Source organism: Anas platyrhynchos, chromosome 20 (genome assembly GCF_047663525.1).
Source record: "Anas platyrhynchos isolate ZD024472 breed Pekin duck chromosome 20, IASCAAS_PekinDuck_T2T, whole genome shotgun sequence".
Classification (NCBI taxonomy): Eukaryota; Metazoa; Chordata; class Aves; order Anseriformes; family Anatidae; genus Anas; species Anas platyrhynchos.
In genome coordinates this window covers 4114261-4136140 of record NC_092606.1, presented here as the reverse complement: position 1 = coordinate 4136140, position 21880 = coordinate 4114261, and the positions used below count along the sequence as shown (strand labels likewise).

The 21880-nt window shown below is 44.2% G+C and overlaps 1 protein-coding gene across 1 annotated transcript in view; it reads left to right on the top strand.

The window, feature by feature from the left end:
- Window positions 1–21880, top strand: part of PIGL (phosphatidylinositol glycan anchor biosynthesis class L) — a 60437-nt gene that overhangs the window by 34596 nt on the left and 3961 nt on the right. Inside the window, exons 3-5 of the mRNA XM_038166009.2 lie at window positions 5104–5194; window positions 11319–11386; window positions 19483–19514. Coding sequence (XP_038021937.2) covers window positions 5104–5194; window positions 11319–11386; window positions 19483–19514 — 191 coding nt within the window. The remainder of the gene's footprint in view (window positions 1–5103; window positions 5195–11318; window positions 11387–19482; window positions 19515–21880) is intronic.

Here is a 21880-nt window from a genome sequence, read left to right as displayed (position 1 = left end):
AAAGTTCTCTGCTCTACTTTAGGGAGCATGAAATAATTTCTGTTTACTCGTTTTTTTCAATTACTTTGATGCTGTGATATAAAGGTCACTGATTGCCTCTAGTCATCACATGGCTTTTTCACTAATTGTGCACTCACGTCATTTTGTTCTGTGGGATCTTTTGCTTTTTGATCCAGTTTCAATTGCCCAGATGTTCATTTTATACAGTTAACTTTATACAAAGGGCATCCTTTGTTCCAGCAAACACATTGCGGTCATTGTTCTCAGCTGGGAACCTATTGCACAGCACTTCACCTGTTTCCTATGTAATCCACCATCCATCTCCCGACCTTTGTGCTGGTTTAATGTAAAATCATTCACAGGGGAGACGAGGGCTGAGGAGAAATTATGCAAAAACGTTTCCTGGTCCCCAGCCTTGGATTGATTAAGGTCATGCTGCAGGGCTTCAGGATAAAAAGGCGATAAGAAATGGGAAAGCTCCTTCGTCTTGACCCTGTCGGTGTATAGTGGAATGGAAAATCTTGGTAGTACCTTGCAAGATTTGCTGTGGTGTTTCATAATGTAGTAATGCAGAACTAGGTGCCATCTAGAAGGAACTTTATAGACTTAGAACCTAAAAAGATTTCATGTCAAGGCAGAGATGGTGTTGTCGGTCCCCACTAAGGTAAACATCAACTGCACAGCTTCTGAATGCACCCAGGGACCTGAAGATTGCCCAATTCAACAAGTTGCAGGACGGACAGATCTCTAACTGTAAGCGTCCCGTATAGGATAGCCCATTCGCTCCCTGTGAAGGCATGTGGGCATCACGTAGACTGCTCATTTCACTTAACCTTTAGGGTAGTCATGAGAGCTTAGTTCATGAGCAGAATAAATTCCGTGGAAGGCTTTGAAAGAAGATTGTATAAATGCGCTGGCTGTTACTAGAAGATCTGTGGAAGATGAGCAGTGGAAAATTGGACAGGGAGTGAGCAGTATATCATGTAAGAAAGTTGTCACTTGGCAATATATCTCTGTGAAGGTTTTTAAATCTCTGTCTTGGCCGAAAGACACCTTCCCAATGACAGGAATCTAGCTGTCTTCAGCCTAAACATTCCTAGAAAGACGACCCGACAAATCGTCTGGGCTACTGGCAGGGACAGCATCACTGGCAACATGCACAGTGTTTTAATGGCCAAGGCTGAGGCAGAAGATGAGCTACGCTCCCCAGCAGGCAAGAGGAGGAGGCCTGGAGAGGAGCTGGCATCAAGCAATGATTTTTTACGTTTCTTTCATTCAGCCAGCTCTAAGACTGCAGGGCAAGATCTGCACAAGGTTGAATTTTGGTTTAACTTGCTGATAGGATTTGCTGTGGCTCCCCACTGTGGTGTTCTTCCTGTGCAGACCATGGGGAGGGGAACTGCAGATACCAGCATCTGTTCTGCCTGCTGAGCTTGGCAAGGAGGAGGGAAAGGAGGTGAGAGGGAGGAAACCAGGAGGTCCCATGGGGTTCTCACCAATGATGGTGGTATTGCCCAGGGTGGATCAATGGAAAGCTGGAGTATTCTTGTTTTCAGAAGCACAATGTTTCCTGCGACTGGGTGTGTTGAAGGCAGTGAGCAGAGACAAACACTATGCCATGCTGCAGAAGCTGCGGCTTCCTAATTTGCCATTTCTCTCCTTGCAATCTATAGATCCCTTGGCAGAGCTGTCAGTTCCCTGTGCTGTGCACAACATGCCTTCCACTGAAAACAGCTGGAAAAATGCAGCATTTCTGGAGAGAAACCTTATTTCATTAAAAATATTTTTGCCTCCTATGCATCTCCCTATTTTTCCCAGGTCACCACAGGCTGGATCCAAGCAGCCACCTGTGTTCACTGTCACTCATGTGGAATCCCACAAACATCGCTCCCAGTCCGTAAGCGTTCGGTGGAAATGAGGCCAAGTGACCGAACCTCTGTACCCTTCCCACCAGCACAGCCAGCAGCATGACCTGGGAGGCCTTCCCATGCAGGATTTATATCTCAGTCTGTCTTGGTGACTGACAGCAGCAACAAGGAGCTCTCTGGGGCAGAGCACAGGGAGGGAGAGCGTGGGGAATGCTGTCTCCTGGGACAAGCTCCAGTCTGCTCCAGGGAATGTGCTAGTTTTCACTCCTTTGTAGTCCTTTATCTCAGCCCTTCGACCTTCAGCTCTGAGGTATTATCTGCCTTAGCCAGAAAGGCAGACTGTGGAATTAACCACTGAAATGCTGACTGTTTCTGAACTAATTCCTGAAAGTATAAACATTACGGATGCAACTTACTTGAATAGTTTAGGAAGTCAGTGGACTTCTTCGGTTTGACAAGTACTGATTTAGAATATTAGGGAAAAATATTTCTACTGAATAGGTGACTTTGTGAAGTACAGCAGTTTTCAAACTTTGTATGCACCTAAGAAGTTCCCAGGGCATGCAGAGACCTCCTGTAAGAACATCTCCTGGGTGCATTGCCATACAGTGTACGTGAACTTGTTTTTCTTCATCATCTTTTTGTCCTTACCTGGACTCAGTTATTTATCTCCAGAGCACAGGCAGAAAGTCATTGGTCTCATGCTTTCCGTGGGGTCCCTACTATCATGGTAACTCCTAAATTTTTGACTTTACAGAGTATTATGCAAACTCTTACAAAAAAGAAAAATAAATAAAAATAAAAATCCTGGAGGAGTGAGATCAATGTATTCGCTGCTCCACTCCTGACTTCTCTGGGTGAGTTTGGGCATGTCATTTAACCTGCATGCCACTTTTCCTGTTTGCAGAATGAGCTAACAATACATCAGTGGGCCATCGTAGCTATTAATGAGTTATAAATATGCTTATGTACATGTGTGTCTGGTTTGGCAGGATCAGCTTCTCTGTCTTTGGTGCTTGACAAATAGTACAATGCAAGGAAAAAAAATATTTTCCTTACTGGGAGTGAGTGAGCAGCAGTAAGTATGTAGAAGTAGATTTTTCTTTGCAGAATACTCCCGCTTAATCAGTTTGGTGTTCACAGAGTTAATTTGCTCATGCCTTCAGATTGTTTTGTTTCCAGGGATTCTAAACCCTTGCCTCCAGCTGTTCATTTCCATTGAAGGAGGATGATCTTTATCTGTCTAAACTAGTTAAAACCTGCTCCACTACCCAACAGCCTTTTTGGAGACAGCCCAATAAAGCTGAGTGCAGTGGCTATGACACCAAGAGCCTCCTGGACATCATAAATTCCAAGCCCTGTTTTTTTTCTGACCTCTCGCTGTTGGAACACCACTCCTGCTTTAATGAGACTCTTCGCTTCTTCCACAGCTCCATATATCCACTGCCCAAAATGGGCGATGGTATTTGCATTGTAAGTGGCCAGTGGAGAATCCCTTTTAGACAAATTTACCACTTCAATATTATCCGATTAAGCCTTCACACAACCTCAAAGGTACCATTCAAGTAACTGGAGCACTTGTAGACTTGCACTTAGACTCTGCTCAGTGTACATGTTACTTGGGATATTTTAGTTGAAGCACGTTTTTAAAATGCGCTCTGTTTAAAGCTTGCTGTGACATGGTGGGACTTGTAATACCTTCAGGGCCACTTCATCTTCAAACACGAGATGTGAAAGTTTTTGTCTTGAGCAGATTAGATGCAGATTTGTTAACCTGATAAGACAGCCACTAGATGTACCAAAGAACCTTTCCTGTGACGAAATTCAGCGCCTTGTATACACCAGATGAGGATGCTGTCTACACAAGAGGGAATGGCAAAAAAGAAAAAATTTCTGTTGCTGGTAATGTCACTACCGAGACCATAACTAGAATGGTAAAATGTTATTACTATAGAAACACTGTCTCTTGTTGCAGGGGTTTTTAACAGCACGTTATTTTGGCCCGTGCTGAACATGGGTATGTAATACAGTGTTCAACAACCTAATGGTCAGTTTGTACTTCAGGCTCCTCCTTTTACTACAACTACTATTAACAGGGGGAAAATCTGTGGCCAGAAGGCCTCTCACGAAAACCCAGGCTGAGCTTTATTTTGGAATGTGCCAAGGAGACATTTTCCTGTTGTTCTGTTGCAGATGTTAGAGTTCTTGCTGTCTTGGGAGTCAGCAAGGCACTAAGAGTGTTGGGAAGTGGCGCCGCTGCTCACTGAAGCAAACAGCTGGATCAGTTCAGAGTCCAACCTGGTGTGTCTGTGTGAGAAGGCTGTGTAGTCATTTTTGCTAAACCACCTCACAGCAATTATCAGACTATCAGAGGACGGAAAAGGTCTGAGAAAAAGACCAGTTTAACATGTCATCATTGGTCTTTAGCAGCTGCACGTTATGCTGCTGTTACTAATAACCTAACTTTGCAAGCAGTGTTTTCTTGGCATCATTCATACATAATTACTGGGGGGGTCAAATTCAGCTCTCAGTTGTGTAAATACGGAATAATTCTGTTGGCTTCCTGGTGTTATTAGTGTAGAAACACATGTAGGACCATGAGCATTTGGCTCATGGTCCCTGCCCCTAGGAGCTTGCAATCTGAAATACCCAGGCAGAGTTTTCAGTCACAGATGAGTTGGTATGCACAGATTAAAAAAAAAAAAAAAAGATGAAAAACTACTATCAAATCCATGCAATGTAATTACTGCTATGTTGTCCTTTGGTTGAGGTTAATGGATTATTCCTGTACAAAGGAGTAGCACTTTGATTGTTACTTTTCATATGTAATTCACCAGTAGATTACAATTGGAAAGTCTCTGGGGTAAATGAGTTTTGAAAGGTCTTTTAAATAAAGATCTAGTAGTTATTTCTTTGTGTATATAGAGAGAAATTTGACAGCAATGAACAGAGAACAGGAATTATTGAACAAAATAGGTGTTGCTTGGGGTAAAGCAGTTAGAAAGTCTACCATAATGGTACGAGAGAGCTTCTATGAGAAGGGTGTTCTCTGTTGGTTCACTTCCAACCCCAGCAGTATACAAGCTTGTAAGACTCTTAAGTAAGGTTTGGTGGTTTTATATGGTAAATAAGTTTTTCTTGATTTCAGTCTCTGATAAGAGCATCTCTCTTTTCTGGCATAGTCTTTGTAAAGTTCTCAGGAGTTGAGTGACTAATTGCACTTCTCATTTTTTAGGGATCTTCCAGATAATCCTTCTGTTGAATGGGACACACAGCTCCTTGCTGCCTTTGTGCTGAAGCATATAGAAGACAATAACATCAACCTGGTAATGTGAAATTTCCTTCTGCATGGGCAGTTTCCACAGTACTTTTGAGCTAGTGTTCTAGGCTTTCCCTTTACTCTGAAAGCTTTCTTTGAAGTCTTCAAAGTTAAGGTTTTGCTTCTTTGCTTTAGTAACTCCTCAAATGTTTTCAACATTTTAAAGCAGTATTTTGCCACTGTTGCTAGCTTTTGATGATGAAGAAAGTCTGTCTGGGAATAAGGCTTAGGTTTAGGCTTAGATTTGAAGTGCATTGATAGCCATTTATTAGAAGGCTAGTTTAGCAGGCATACCGGTCAGGATTGAAGGGTGTTGAACCACAGTTCCTAGGAGTAGTTTTTTCTCCACGGAACAGGAAAAAGGTACGGAAAAAGTTGTGCTCCATTATTTTCTGTTGAACCTTGCTGTGATGCAAGTCGCTGTCACACACTGATCAGCAAAATCACAAAACCCTTAAAGCCTTGCAGCAATTTACAAAACAAGAAGCCACATCTCCTGTAGCATGAAAACCCCAAAAGAAAGAAAAACAGCAACATGCGTCCAATTCTGTATTGATTCTATGTTTAATTTTCCATGAAATACATTGCTGTGCACAGAGAAAAATCCAGTTTTCCTGGAGTCCTTTTGTGCCTTTTGATCCAATGAATAGAAAAGTTTTAATCTGATCTGAAAGCTCCTAACACAAGAGGATTTGTATTGCATGTTTGTGACTCTCCAGGGCACTAGGACAAGTGCACCAGAATCCCAGCAGAAACTCTGAAAACACTCAAACTTTCTCTAGATGGTTAGAGAGGGTTAGATCTTTGCCTCAGAGGAAATTAAACTCAAGCTGTTTGTGCTGGAGAAGGCAGGAGTCTGGCACTTACATAGCATGAGCTGTAAACTCCAGTGTGGGGGTTTCAAAGTAAGAAACATGCACAACCACTAGTGCTCACCCTGCTGTGCTGCTGGTGGAGGGTGTAGCTTTAGTAATGAGGAGCACTGTGGCAGGCCCATTGCATTCCCTCAGCAGTTCCCTGAGCAGCAGTGAGGACAAATTGCTGTAGCAGAACATGTCAGCAGCATCAGTGGCCCCTGAAGCATCTTCATGGGAATGATGGTAATGAAGCACTCTGTAAACTTGCATTATTTTGTCACAAATAATCACGCAGGTCTCAGGTGTCTGCTGTAATACCTTTCAGGAAGGAACAGACCTAGTTTGCCAAGAATGGAAAGCAAGCACCTAATTGCCTGTGTCCAACATTCAGCATTTTAAAACTTCAGAACTTGTTGTTTGCCAGTCTTTGAGCATCTCTGCTGTTCTGAAACAATGGGCTTGTCTTGAAGGGTAAACTGAGTCTATTTTTCAGTAATGTTGAAATTGATAGAATTAACTTAAAACATTAACAGAACCTTGTTAAAATGTAAGTTAACAGAGCTTCAAACCCACCAAGCTAACAGTGGAGTTCACATGATTGGAAGACATACATTGTCTTAGCTATCCCAATGGAACAACTTTCCCCAGCTCTCCCTATAGTCTTATCGTAGACAATGATATCTTTTATTTACAGAAACACGTGTGTCATCTGGCAGTGGAGAAGCAGGCTGTAATTCCGACGTGTCCGAAAGGAAAGATTGCAAGGCATGGAGTTACACCATGCTATGCATATTTTTGTTCCATTGCATAGTTACTCATTTCCTCAATTGCCCTGGAAGTCCAAGAGTAACTCAATCTTTTTGAGAGCTACAGGGACAGATTTCATCCAAGCTGTATATTAAATAGTGCAGGCACAGAAACTAATGGTTGGTGTACTCAATGCCAAAACTAATTTATAGACCTTGGAAATGATTTCCTGCCTGCTGTATTTCTAAGCAAAAGCCAGTGGTACCAGGAGAGGCAGCCAAGGATGTCTCAGTCCGTATTAGAAAGTATTTGGTGTGTAAAAAACAAGTTATATAGTACAGTGCGGGCCCCAGGCAGCCTCTAGTCTATGAAATTCTACTCTTCAGGATCTCAGGTTTGATGATAGCAGAGCTTAGGTTAGGAGGTAACATACAGACTGTGTTTGGGGCAGATGCAGTGCCAAGACCAGCATTCAGCAATACTGCATTCTTATAAGATGCCAACCACTACAGACTGATGGAAACATCCATTCAGCTGCTTGTGGAAGAGTCCCATTGTCTTTGGTCAGCTCCAAATCATTCAAGAAAGTCAGACTTTTCTACAAATGGCATCCAAGTAGGAGCTGAGAGGGTGAGTTCAGCTTTGATGTTTGGATCTTGAACTCCACACTCCCCTAAAATTCAGGAGCATTGAATGTTTGATGTTTATACACAGTTTTCAGTGCTTTTACAGAACACTGGATATGCAGTGAAGCATGTGGAGTTTGCCGAGTGAAGGCAGAAAAGCTGGGACAGACTTTGGTATCCCTTTTCCTCCCTTCTTCACCTATGCTGCAGTCTCCTGAAGTGTGCTTTAGGATTTGTGAGTGGAAGACCCCTCGAACCTTTTGTTCTAAGAATCGATATGTGGATTAGACTTTCGCTGTTCAAATACAACAGACCTTGGATTGTTGATAGCGTTTGATTATTTTTTTTTCTGTCATCCAATTGTCCATTCTTTTTAATCTTTAGCTTCTCTAGCAATAAGAAACATCTCCAAAAAAACACCCTCACAATCAAGGATCAAAGGGAGCTTGAATGTCACTGGTTTCTGCAGTGTAAATTGGGACTATGACATGATGCTCAGAGGAAAGACATTAGAAACGGAGCTTCTTGCTGTAGCATTTTATGAGATGGCCCTCTTTGAAAAAGAAAGAGACATTACTATCCCCACCAGTGTACTTGAGCAGATGTGTTCTCTGTTTGAAGCACTAGATGATGCCAGAAAGAGTGAGGGAGACCCACAGCTTTGAGTGCTTTTCTTCTCCAATACACATGGTATGTAGAGGGAGCATGGACTACAGACCTCTCAGGAGTTTTCTCTTCTGCTTGCAATTGAGTAATTTCCTCTGTGCTCTCCCCCCTCCGGAAGGGATTTGTGGACCTGTTTGTCTTGGCTGCTGCTCTAGTTTCCACTAGTGAAAGCTCTATTTCCTGAATACCAAGGTCACCCAGAAGAAAACCCAGCAACACCAATGGCAGCAGCTCCCATTTCAGAACAGGTGTGGGGAGGGAACTCCCTCTTGCCCTGAAGATTTCATTGAGCAATAATTTCCACATCAAGTGTATTTCCTATCCTAGCCTTTTGCTCCCAGAACTTGCTAAGCCTGTTTTTAACCCAGACAGTTTCAAGATGTTCAGGTTTTTTCATCCTGCCCTGATTGTTTGCTTGATTTCCTCAGCAGCCTGGTTCAGGTTAAGTGTTCAAAGCAAGCACACCAGCTAGCTGCACCACGTGGAAGAAGCAAATGCTCCCATGTGAAAATATCTTTAGCATGTGAGAAAGAAATTCAGATTTGTTATCAATGAAATTAATCCCTGAAGCCAGAGGAATATATTTCCATGTGATTGCTGCCTGCTTTAAGTCTTGCTTAAGGAGCCTGCTTTAAGGAGCACCACAGTGATGCTGCGGAATCGATGCCCTCTTTAGACCACAGACCTAGAAGCTCCACATAGGTGGGACAACTCGGTCAGGGTCAGCCTGAAGGATCTAAGGGCAAGGGCCAGTGTTTCAAAGATGACCTCTCTGCAGGTAAAGTGAATGCCACTGTGGCCAGGTCAGTGTGCAGGTAATTGTGCGCACAGGTTTGTATACAGAGGAGGTAGGCTATTCAGTTGCAAATGTCCTAACAGTAAATTAGACAACATCATTTGAAAATTAACTTCATGCGATCCCTTTAGTTGGTTCAGCTGTTATATAACTGCAGCAGCACTAAGAACAGCAGCTCCTATTTCAAAACAGATGTGGAGAAGGAAAACCTCCAAAGGTGTTTCTGAACAGATAATTTCCACATCAAGAATATTTACTAACTCAGCTTCGTGCTCCCAACACAAAGTTTCCTAACCCAAAAATTGGCCTGAGCCAGTTTTGTCAAAACAGCGTTCGGCTTATTTCATCTGCTCACTGCAGTCTCTTATCTTGGTCTTTGTTTTGTTCTCTCATGTTCCCCATAGAAGAGAAAATGTGTACTTTGGCTTGCCTTGAGTTTTTAGCTTGGTTTCCCAAGGAAACAAGAGTACTGCAATTGTATTTGTGTGTGTGCATGTGCATGTTTCAAAAGACTTTAGAGCCCATTAGCCAATTTCAACCATGTTTGACAGCAGAGTAGTAATCTCAAAGATGTTATATTTGTACAGGTTAAATGGACATAAATGGTCAGGCAGAAGAGACAAAACCTCTCTTTGTCCCTGTTTAGTTAAAAGGTTTAGTGCGAGCCCAACCCCGAGCAGACTCACGCTGTTAATCACCTGCTCAGGAATTTATTCTGCCGGCGGTGAGATGAATACATTGCCATTTTAGGAGAGTGCCACTCTAGGTAGAAGTGATTTCAAGGATGTCTTTTCTTATCTGTAAAATACACGGTGCTATGCTGGCTCCCTGAACTGTGCAGAATTTAATAACATCTTTCCCAGATGAGTTGCTCAGAAAGCTGATAATCCTAGGGAGGCCTGAGTACCATGCCAGAGCATGCAGTCCCTGCAGTGAGCCTCTCAGGTAATGTGCAAAAAAAGCAGCCAAAGCAGAAGACATAATTTTTCTTATAAAGGGGATGACCAGGAAATGCTTCTTAGAACCTGAACAAAACCACTTTGGGTCCCCTGACTTCCTGCTGGTAATGAATAACCCTGCTGCTGGGTAGCAACATTGCTACAGCCACTGAGCAAAGTGGAAAGTCTAACTGCGGACTTGTACTGGGTGGGTGGGTTTATAAGCAGGTTTGTCTGGAGTTTTTGTTTTTTGAAGTGTTTCTTATCACTGTCTCTGTGTTTCCTCTCTCTCTTTACACAATATCTCCTGTGTTTGAGGGCCTCTCCTGTTGGAGGGTGGAGTAGAAAGTTGCAGGACGGGCAGGGTAGCTTTTGATCTTCCCTTGATCTTTAACCCAGTACTTCAGGCCCTGCTTAAAGAATAGATTTTGAGAAGGGAGCTGTGGTGACTAAGCAAGGCAATAGCATTTCCTTCCCTGAAGAGAGAACAAGCTGGCAAGGAAGCAGATATTGATTGAAATGTAGGGAGGCTGTAATTTCTTCCTGGTCACAGGGAAGGGAGCTGTGAAGAACTCTGCTGCTTGGCCTCTTGCACAGTGAAAACCTAACTTTAGGCTGTTCACCATCTGGAAAGCATACAAGTAGCACCACAAATACCCTGCCTGCTCTACACTCTGTGCTGCCAGTTTGTCTTCTGGGTTATTTTAAATACTCTCTTCACAGTACTGGGCAGAGTGAGCCCTTATGGTGGATGCTTCACCCCTAATACGTTACTGGTAGGTTTGAGGGCTGGGAGGCAAGGGTGCTCTGTGCTTTGGACAGTGACTTGTTAATGCTGCATTCACACATTACTTCTGCGTTATGAAGTGCCCGTTTCTCCCTGCAGAGAAGCAAAAAAAACAACACGACCTCATTCAGCTAACAGCCTGACTTGGCTGTACAAAAAGTGTAGTCAGACAATTCTTTAAAAAGGCTTCTTCTCATATCAGATTATTTTATCACTATGTTATCCTGTGATGAAACCTCGTTACAATCAGGACAATAATACAAAATTGTGGTGTTGTTGTTAGAGCAATATGTCCTGGCTCACAACACAGCAAACTATAGCCTTCACCTTGCAATCCACAGGCATTCTGGTACGTTCTCAGATCCAAAAGTGATTCATGGGAGCTGGACCATTTGGGTCAAGACTCTGAAAGTAGCTGAAAGTAGCCTTTGGACCATAGGTAACAAGTGCATCCTGCCACTGGGAACATGATACTTCTCCTTTTCCTGTTGTTTAAGCTCTTAGACTAGGTAGTCATTGGTTCCCAAGTGTCTTCACTGACTTGTTTAGTTGTGTTTCTATAGCATGAGTTCACACACAAGGCTTTGTTGTGCAACACAAAAACAACTCTCTGGAGACAATGGGCTGGGGCAGTGCTGCTTTAGATGTTGAAGTTGGTTACTGTGCTGTCTCTTTCTTCAAAACGTTTATTGTTTCTGTGGTTTTGTTTTGCAGGTGGTAAGCTTTGATGCAGGAGGAGTGAGTGGTCATGCTAACCACATTTCTCTTTACACTGCTTTAAGGTACAGTGTTCTGCATGTTTTTGTTGGAGGCCTCGCTGTAGTGTTACAGCAAGTGAACGGGGTGTTTGTGTGTCAGCAGATAATGACTAGCTAGAGACAACAGAAGTTTTAACTTTGTTGTTACACCTGAGTTCCAGGCCATGGGACATGATACTATTTGGAGGAATTCCCACAGTGTTGTAAATGACCCACAGCATCCTTTATTAATCCACCTGCTGGTGCTTTGCTAGTCTTCCTTTCCTTGGGGCCTCTTCTGCTCTTCTTTTTCTTGATCCCAGTGATCCACCAGGACCTCCTGATTCCTAGCACTGTGTAGTGGATGCAATTCCACTAAAATATGTAACAGATAACTTTTCATTTCTTGTTTGAGTAGAGTGTGTGAATAGCTGATGCCAGAGCTGGGGCTCGTTGGTGGATTTTGAAGAGGTCTGCACCATTGTTCCAGAGGATGTTGCCATCCCATCTGGGTATCTGCATTTACCACTTTGGGCCAAGGACATTGCTCTTTCCCTAGAACAGTTCCTATTTACTGTTCCTTGTAAGTCAATTGATTGTTTTACCGCTTTATTCTTTAAATTCGGAGAGCCTCTGTCTCTGTGCTGTGATGTAGGAAGGATGCTAGACTAAAATCTCCTGTATTAAAATTACCCAAATGTTTCCTGACAAGACAACTGTATTTTAACTGTCTGTTCATTCAGACTTTATTGTGTCCTAGAGAGATCTCCCCCAGAGCTGCCCCTGCCTTTTCCAGGTATGAGAGGAACTCTTTGCAAGTATATCTTGTATTTTTAGCACACATTTGTTTTCTGAATCATCTGTGCAATTCAAATAACTCTGGCTCTCCAACATCACAGTCATTTGCCTTTGTCACTTGCCTGACGAAAGCAGCAGTGCCATATAACCCTTATGTGACCCACCGAGCTCCTCTGGGAAGATGCTGAGAGTTTTTGATCCTATCCGATGCCTAGAACTCAGTGTTAGAGGAGATCATGTCCTTTTCCAGCAACTCCTGAAATATCCTAACAGAAAGAAAGGAGGTGAAGTTAAAGCAAACGGTGTGTTTGTTTGCATTAAGCAGGGAGATGCTTTGCAGCACAATGTTGTTTGAGGAGCAACTGAAGGACAAAGATTGATGGCCAGTGCTCATGCTGTTGGCACAGAGGGAGGGCAGAGCTTCCAGCTGCCTGAACCTCAGTGTTTGCTTTTCAGTCTTCATACGGCCAGCAAACAGGAATAGAGGAAAGACTGTGAGGTGTTCCCCTACATCCTGAAGAGATACAGGGAAAACAAGCTAGCAGCTGAACTGTGTAGGCAGTGTTTAGGAAGAGCTCTCGATTTTGATTCCAGCTCTTCTGCTGTCTTGCTTTGTAGCTGTGCAGAAATCACTTTCCCACCTTCGCACTTTAGGTTTCCTGAGCGAGCACCGGGGCTATTAACCTTTTTCTTGTTACTAGGAAGTATTCATTATCTGCAAGCACCTTGAGCTCAGATCTTTGTATTAGTCCTTAGTCTACAGCAGAATATTGTCCTGGGCAGATGAGATGTCTGCTGATAATGGCCACTGGGGTATAAGCAGCTCTCAGTAATTAAGGACTGGTTTGTGTCTTGTCTCTTTTCCGGTCCTGAATCAGCAGAAATAAGCATGGCAGCCCAGTCATTTGTGTTTGGCAGGGGTGATGCTGTGGCCACTGAAAGGTTAAGTTTATTTTTAGTGGCTTGCTTGCTCTCATTATTTTTCAGTTTGTGTCATGGAGGAAGTAGAGCGTGACTGTATCGCTCCTGATTTTCAGTACCCTGATGAATTCTCGCGTATCAGCTAGTGCAGGCAGCACTGGGAGCATATGCCGAGGCTTCTCACATACCTCCCTGCTAGCAGGGCTTTGCAAAACAGTGCTTGCTGCCCCCAGGGCCCCAGTGCTACATGGCAAGAAAAAGGCAAATGAACTCTTCCCTCCCGGTATCATGTGCAATGTATTTATTAACCATCTTTAAACAAGGTCTGCAGGGTTCTGCCTCCACTGTGGTTGTAAGTCCACTGTGGTTGTAAGTGGAAAGAGTGAAGCAGAGGGCTGGTGCCGCGATCCCCAGGTCTTTGGGATGCTCCCAGTCTAGGGAGGATCTGCCTTATGCCCACTAAGAGGTTTCTTGCTGCAGAAGCAGAGGTACAACAGGACATATCCAACCTATAAGTCCTTGCTTCAGGAGATAGAAAGTATCGAACAGCATCAAGGAACAAAACAGTTCAGGAAATGGTCATAACTGAGCAGATGGCTTGGCATTATCCGCTAAGGGTGTAAATATCCTTCCTAGGGTCTGGGACAGAGGCTGCGTTTAGAGGAGCAGGAACTACTTGGAAGCAGTGTGCCTTACACTTGCACCAAACATCCTCTTGACACCTTGTGGGGAGTCCCAACTGCTGTTACGTGCTTAGGCTTCAGATCTGTGCCATGCCAGAGTTCGAGGGTGGATTTATTCCTTTGCAAGGGAAAAATAAGGGAAAAAAAAAAAAAAAAAAAAAAAAAAGGAGGATTGCTGAGGAACAGAGATCTCTATTTGATTTAATTCTCCCCTGGGAGTATTTCAGTTCTGCCTCCCAGACTGGAAAACAAAACAAAGCAAAACACTACAGCAAAGAAGGGAGAATTGGACACAGGCCTCTAGCTCCGTTTCTTTCCCTGTGGCCTTGACTTGGCAACATCATTCCCTTATCCCCACAATAGGAGCTTCCCTATGGCCAAGAGAGGCTGGAACCTGTACACACACCCACAAGGAAGAGAAGGTCTCGAGTGACATCACCATCACTTAGCTCCCTTTCTCAGCATTGGGTCAGTAGTGAGGCACTACGATAACAAGTGTGGTAAATACTACGTGACAGGAATGTTTGACAACCTCTCTTTCCTGCTATTTGAAATGACAGCGTTTGCACTGACATCACATGGAATATCAAGAAGTTTTAGTTCTGCACGTCATTGCATGTTTTGATTTTATACAAGCCCTCTTGTCCAGTAGCCTAGCAAAAGGAGGGCTGTTGATTTTGTTGTTGGCTTGCTTAAGGTGGAGAATGGTCTTTGTGAGGGGGAGGCAGGACTGTACCACTTGTTTTCTTCAGCAAGCAATCAAATCCATTTCATCCCAGCTAGAACAGTAAAGAATAGTCCTTGTCTGCTTAGGGCAGAGCAAACTGAGTGGAAAATAGGAGGTGCTATATTTAACCACTGTGCATTATGTTGTTATAGCAACTGCATCCATAAAACTTATATCAACGATGCCGTATAAAAAGCTACATCAAAGAATCATTAGCTGAGCCTATTCTCGTCAACTCCATTTGGAAAAACACCTCTCAGTCCTGCAGGATGTTTCTTACCATCCGTCAGCTCAGTGGTAGGTTGTAAATGAGACTGTGCAGAGGTGATATTTGTGAGCTTAGTACTTTATCTCTCTGGAGTTGATTATGATGCAGCTTGAGTGCCACTGATGCCTTTTTGCACTTAGGTGTGACAGCCTGACTTTTGAACGCCCCATTTATGAATGCCACGGGACATGGCGTTGTGCAGGTGGGTTGCACCAGGGCTCCTTGAAAGAGGAGGATTGATTAAATGCCAGTTACGTGTAAGTACATCAAAATGAACAGTGCAGTGTCCAGAGAAATCCCACAGACTCAGTGGGTACAGCTCTCAAAAGCCAGCAACTGGATTACATCCCTACAAAGCACAGTTCTGCTCGTATTGAGTCTCCAAGGTCAGGTCTTTAAGGACACATTGAGCAAGAAGCAAGCTGTTTCTTCAATGATTAGCTTGATGATAGTGAATGGGACACCATCTACCATTTTTATTGGTTAGCTTCTTACAGTGCAGGGCTAGAATGGAACTCTGCTCTCTCGCTCCTTTCAAGCATCTGTAGCCCACACATTTCAAATCAGTGACATCTCATTTATGTTTTCAAAGCAGGCTGCAGTCTTGCATTTCCCTTGTGTTTTCCCAGCAAATCCTTTTTCCAAACTGGCTATTATTTGTTCCACCTTGGAAAAGGATTTCCCATGTTCCTGGTGTGTGTGTTTGGGATTGTTCAGGCCCTGACAGAGTTCTATGGTCCCTGCAAAATAAAGAGCAGTGTTGAAGAAATAACAGCTTCCAGTATCATATGCTTCTGTTTGTCCTTTGACAGTCCAGCTCACTCCTGGTGTTTGTTTTAATGGTCTTAATTGTCTTAAGTAATAGGGGAGTTTATGAATGGTGGCTGGGATTGCACCCACACTGTGCTCATGAGGTCAAGAAATGTCCTACTCTTTTTACCATCTGATTCTCTGTCCTTTCCCTTTGTGCGACTGCCCCATGCCTGGCATACATTCTGTTGGTATCTAGCTGGGTATTTCCTCCTAGATTTTATCTCATTCCTTTGTCCCTGCTCCCTCCTTCCTTAATTTGACTAAGCTCATTCACCCCAGTGCCCTTCAGTGATCTTGTTGAGAGCCGTTAGGATAAAGTTGAGCGCAGGGCATCCTATTGTTGGTAGTCAGCAGGGATTCCCCCCCCAAGAAGTATTTTTTTCCAAAGAAACAGCCTCAAGGAATGCCCTTCCCAGCATCACTAGGCTGCTAGCAGCATGACAGGAGCAGTGACACTGCACATTCTTCTCCCAGACAGTGCAGAGACCAAAGCACAGAGCCAAAGAGAAGCTCTGTCAGCTGGAAAATCTCTGAATCGCCACCTTTTTTTTTCTGACTGGCAGAACCATCTTTTGCCGCTGCAGCACGCATGAGTACGGAGTGCCTGAACAGTGTTTAAAAAGCTGCATGTTGTTACTTGGTGTATTTCAGGGTGCACGGAAAGGCAGCCAGAAAGTCCGGTTAGGGCGGGGGGAGGCGTTCCAGATAGTAAACACTCAACATCTGGCAAGTATATCCCTCTCATGTCTCAGAGATTCCTAGGAGACTGACTGTTCTTCCTCTTTCACATCTGTTCCATCAGATTGATTGGGCAGATTAGAGGTTAGGATCCTAAACTGAGCCCCAAGATATCTTTGAGATTGTCCATTCTTTTGCCATGCTTTTGAAAACTGCATTTCCCCACTGCTGTACAGCATCCAGCACAGCACAGTGAAGGTTTTTGCCTTTGGCACGGGAGACTAATTGGAGAGTGAAGTCATTGATTTCAGTGAACAATTTCTCCCTGAAGAGAACATCACCAAAACTGCAGTCCACCCACCAGGGCGTCAGTCCTGCTCCTACCCCAGAGGAGTTCTGCATTCCCCAGCACCGAGGTCTCAGCTCCATCTTGACTTGTTCCTTCTTGCCATCATGGGGAGGTAGCAGTGGTCTGTACTTGGGAGCTAGCCACGCGCTTTGCTCACAGCTTTCCTTGAGGTTGACTGAATAAAGAGGGAATGTGGGAGCTGACTCAGCTCTGCAGTTTGCAGGAGGGGGGTCGATGGACCGTTGCCGTTTTTCTACTGGGCAGACGCAGGTAATAGCTATGGAGAGCAATAGCTTTCAGATAGCTGCTGGTCCTGGGGGAGGGAGCTGGGGCTGAGTCCTTGCAATGCAGAGGTGGTGGGTGCCATTACAGTTCTCACTGCCTCTTAGAGTTCATTGCAGAGGGTCTCAGTTCCCTTCAGACATGGGTCTGAAACCTCTTACAGGTGTAATAAAGGGGGTGCAGTGCGAGGCGTCCTGTAGTTGGCTGGCCTCTAGCACTTGGTGGATGGGTGGGAACAAGCCACCTTAGATCACTGTGTATTTGAAAAGAAAAACAATTTAGAAAAGGTCTGTCTGGAAAAAAAAAAAAAAAAAAAAAAAGGAAAAAGCTCCAAAAAAAGAGCCTGTTTGTGTTTGACTTGTCGAGATTTTATGCCAAACTCTTTCATTTCACCCAAACCACAGCAAGTCCAATCCATAAAACAACATTCCCAAAATGGCAACAACAGACAGCTGCAACCTCTCCCCTACTTGGAAGTGTCCCATGGAGACAGCTCCAGCAGGGTGGAGATGGGAGCAAGAGATTGATTTGGGAGAGGATTGGCTAGTTTTATGAATGTGTGCAGGAGGAAGAGTTTTGTGTTGTGCTCTCTCTCTCTCGCTCTCTCTCTGCAACCACAGTTCGTTGCCATCTCTAGCCTGAGAAATACAGATGAGCAAGGCTACAATTCCTCTGCATCTGGGTGGAGCCCATTCCCAGACCTCTGCACGGAGCCTTGCTGAGTACTGAAGCATTTGGCTCAGGACTAAAAGGATAAGGAGAGAATCAGAATTTCTCTGTGCCTATTCTTCCAGATCAGCGTCATGTCTGCCTGGCTGTAGCATTACGGATCTTTCAGTAACCAAATAGGTTGTGTCTCTCTGAATCTTTATAGGAACACAAGCTCCTTAATTTTCTGCTGGATAAAAACTTTCCTTCTGTTGAAGATACCCTCTACTCCTGCTGAAACTTTTCCATACAGACTGGATCTCTCTTTGTTTCTGTTTCTAGTGGCCAGGGATAGTTATTAATAATTCACTCTTCGAGCAGCTCTTCACAGCCTTTCATTTGTTGTCCGTCAGTGCTTTCAAGGTCCTTCTATAGAACAGGTACTAGGACTTGGGATAGTTAGCCCAATTTCACAACCTCTCACTGCTTTCTCTCTTCAAGGTTGTTCTAAAAGTTCCCACCCTGCTAGCTTTACCAAGTGCTGAATCACCTCTTTGGGTGGCCACAGCCTCGCTGGGGGAAAGAAGCCTCGAGCAGAAGAGAAGAGCTGACATTAATGGAGATACTTAAACGTTTCCCTGAAAAATTGCTGGCAATGTCTGAACAGTAGGGTTTGGGTAGTGGGGTAGAAGGTGCCCAAGTCAGTGTTACAAGGCCATTGTTTAGTATGAAATGGTATTGCTTGCAGATCTTTGGCTCTGGAGAAGGAGGGAGCATCATCAGGAGAATCTATTTAAGGCATATGTCTTCTGATTGCTGTTTGAGTTCTGTCATGACCTGCATTTCTGGCTTGACTTTTGCTTTGAATTGCTTTGGGTATTCATTACTCAGTGCTTCCTATTTTGTCTACGCCTGTGTAGCTAATCCTTTTCCTTGAACTTAACCAATAGCCAGAGATAATCCTAGTTTGAAAGTGACTAGAGAAACATAACAGTTTGCATATAATGTATGTTTTATCCTGGTTGATTTACACATGAACTGTCACATTGTCCTTCGTTAAATACACCACTATAAGATGATAACAATCTTTTTAAATATTACACAGGGTCAAATAATTTTCCTTTTTTTATTTCCTTTCTCTTTTTGGCAAATGTTCCATTGTTTGGATTTTTCTTATGGAAGAGCAAACCTGGGTGTGGGACAGCTCTGAGTGCCATCTGCTGGAGGCCTGCTTCCTCCCATCTCTGTGATGGGCCAAATCTGGAGGCAGTGCAAGTGGTGATGTAAGCATAAGTGCTTTGAGGCCACAAACCACAGGCTAGAACAGGAAAATCATGAGAATTAAAAGAGAATTGAAGCTAACACCCTCAGACACTTTCAGCATATCAGGATCATTTGCTTACACTTCTTAATGGGAGTACCATCACTTTTCACGTCTCCTGTGCTTGTCCCCTCATTGTGTTTCCATGGAACACATTTCTATACAGAATCTTCCCAGGAAAAAGTAATGAAAAGATCAAAGTCTTAGTGAGCAACCAGTCAGAGCTTCTTGGATGTTCCAGTGCCAGCATGGGTTAGACAAAAGGAAGCTGGTCCCCAAGCAGGAACTGCCAGCTATGTCCCTGGGCAGCAGGCAAGGACTTTAAAGAGCAAATGCTCTCAGAGGTGAATAGCCTTTGGCAGCCTCCTACAGCTTCCCTTAGTACAATGTGAGGTATTTGAGAGTGAATTGGATATATGGAAGTTATTTGTGCTGTGTCCCAGCAGCCAGCATGAGAAAAGTAAAGGCAGAATTGTGGGGAATGAGGCTTACCACTACCTGACATATGCATCCGGTGTCTGCTCCTGATCAGCCATTGTAAATGTGTGTATTAAGAGAAATGGATTAATGTAGCATACAGAGTTCGTAGCAGTAAAATCAGGATTTGAGTAACTTCATTGATTATTTACCTACATTTCTCTCTTCATTCGCAGGTACCTGCATTCAGAACAGAAGTTACCTGAAGGTATGTCACACAAAACATCCTCGACCCTGCAGGCATTAAGCAACTTTTTACATGCATGTTCTGTCCAGGGTTTCCTATGCCTAACTCAGCTCTATTTGAAATGCAAATGAAACCCACAGCTGAACTCTTCCTTGCTCTTTTATATCCCTGCAGCATTTCACCAGCTCAGGCTCCTCCACAGTCACTTTGCTGTCTGGTTTGAGGAGCTGGTGTCTTTCCTGTCCTATGGGGTTGTGTCAGTGGTGTGACCCAGTGTTTGCTCTATGCTTGTTGGTGTCTTGCTTGAATATAAGTCCAAAATCAGTTTTAAGTCCCTGCTAGTAACATGTTGCAGACCAAGATCTAGTGGAGAGAGCTGGATCCAATATGGTGCAATACCCTGACTGAATTCTCACTCTGGTCTCTTCAATTCCCCCGTCTACGAAACATGGGTATTAATGCCAACTTCTTTCCCAGGAACTTCAATTTGTTCAGCTTTGGGATGCAGCAGAGCTGTGTAGGTACTGTGTGCAGTAAGGACAAGGAACAAGGAACTGCAGTGGTGGATGTCATTGCTGGATGTCAGGCCTTATCTAGACTGAACCAGCTTCATGCTCTGTTCGTGCTGGTTTGATAGATGCACTGTGGTCCGGAATAGGCTGGATGGGCTGTGCATCAAATTGGTTCAGGTTTAAAACAGAGAAACATACAGATAACATTTCCATTTCTGTAGCAGCATCAAGAAACTCCTGAAGCTATATGAAAGCCTTGCTGCTCTGATTACATCACATCTGACATGACCTACAAACGCCAAAGGAACGGGGAGCTCCCATGCTGCTGCTTACGCTAAGCCTTTCCAAATATAGTTCCAGTCTCATTGAAATTCCTGGTATTTATAATTTGATCTGGCAGGCGTGCAGGGCTGTGCATCAGAGGGGCTTAATGAAACAAGAGTGATGCTGGGATTGAGGCTGTCTGGGTAGAGCTGAAAGGCATGTTCAGGCCATGGAAATGTCCTGCTCTCTTGTTGGTAAGAGGGAAGTATTTGCAGGTGAACCTGTGTAAGCCCATGTGATCAGGGAATCCGGAGAAAATCTCTGCAAATGCAGAAGCCAGCTAAGCCTTGCATTGCCTCACTGATATGCAAATGAGCACCCTAAATATCCTGCTTTGCTTTCTAATACCCTTAGCCAGCATAAAGACAACAGGCTTTTTATAATCTGTAATCAAGTTCTCCAGGCTAGGGGCAAGCACGTAGGCTTGTTTCAAGAAGACGAGACAGCTGCTGGATATGCATCCACCCCTGCTACTGGCCCTGTCCGGCTATAACCACCACTCTTTCAAAAGAATTGGTGTGCTAATGTCTGTCAGGAGCAGTACAAGCCTTTAGCACACACAGATCTGTTAATAATCTTCTCATTCTAGGCATACCTGCTGCATAAGTGATTTGGAAGTAGAAAGCCAAGCCAAATAGGCTTCAGGCTTCATGCACTTCTATTCTAGGGCTAATCCACCAGCTATATTGATTTTGCCCTTTCTGCCAACCTAGAGAGGTTGTATTACACTGTTAATCCCGTCCTGCCCAGGTCACAGGCACAACAGGCTCTGAAAAGCTTCACCTGCTGGTGTCACAGGAGTGGACTCATCAATGGCAGCGCTTCTCTTACCCTGGTTGGCAGGGAGCAGCCTGTTTCTCTGAACCCTTTTCCATCTCTTACTGGACTGTACATTCCTTCCCTGCTTCATTTCATCTCACGTTCTCATGCAGAGCAGCCTTTGCTGTCAGCATGTGGATATCCTTGTCATATCACTAGCACAGATGACTCTCATGGTGCCTGTCACTTTGTGCAGCTCGAATGCCCGTTGCTTTGCCTGGCTGGCTGATGGGGGCCCAGAAAACCGGGCTGATAATTCTGAGTTCACTTCCAGTTGTTTTGGGCCCTTACTGCTGAGCTTTGGGGAACTGAAGGGGGCAGTTGCTGCATGCATTAGTATTTCATGGGGAAAAATGGTGAGGAAAGAGAGCACAGAGCTCTGTTTAACAGAGCAGCCCAGGCTTTAAAGATTGGTGGTGGATAACCCTACACCAGGCCTTGCAAACAGGAATTCACAAGGCATTGCCAGGGTCCAGGAAAGGCAAGACCCATTGCACCATGTTTGCTCTGTCTCTGTTTCCCCCACTTGAAGAGTAAAATGCAAGCAGGTAGGAATGGCAACTACGAGAGCAAGAGGATCAGCATCAGTGCCTTTGCTCTGCTGAGCCATAGCCCAGAGGATCTCTGCAGCGAAGGGAGAGCAGTCCTTGCCACAGCCCTCCTGGCAGCACAGCACCAGGTTTGGTTTCTCCTAGGTCTGTGTACAGCAGGCACACAACTTGCAAACCTTGA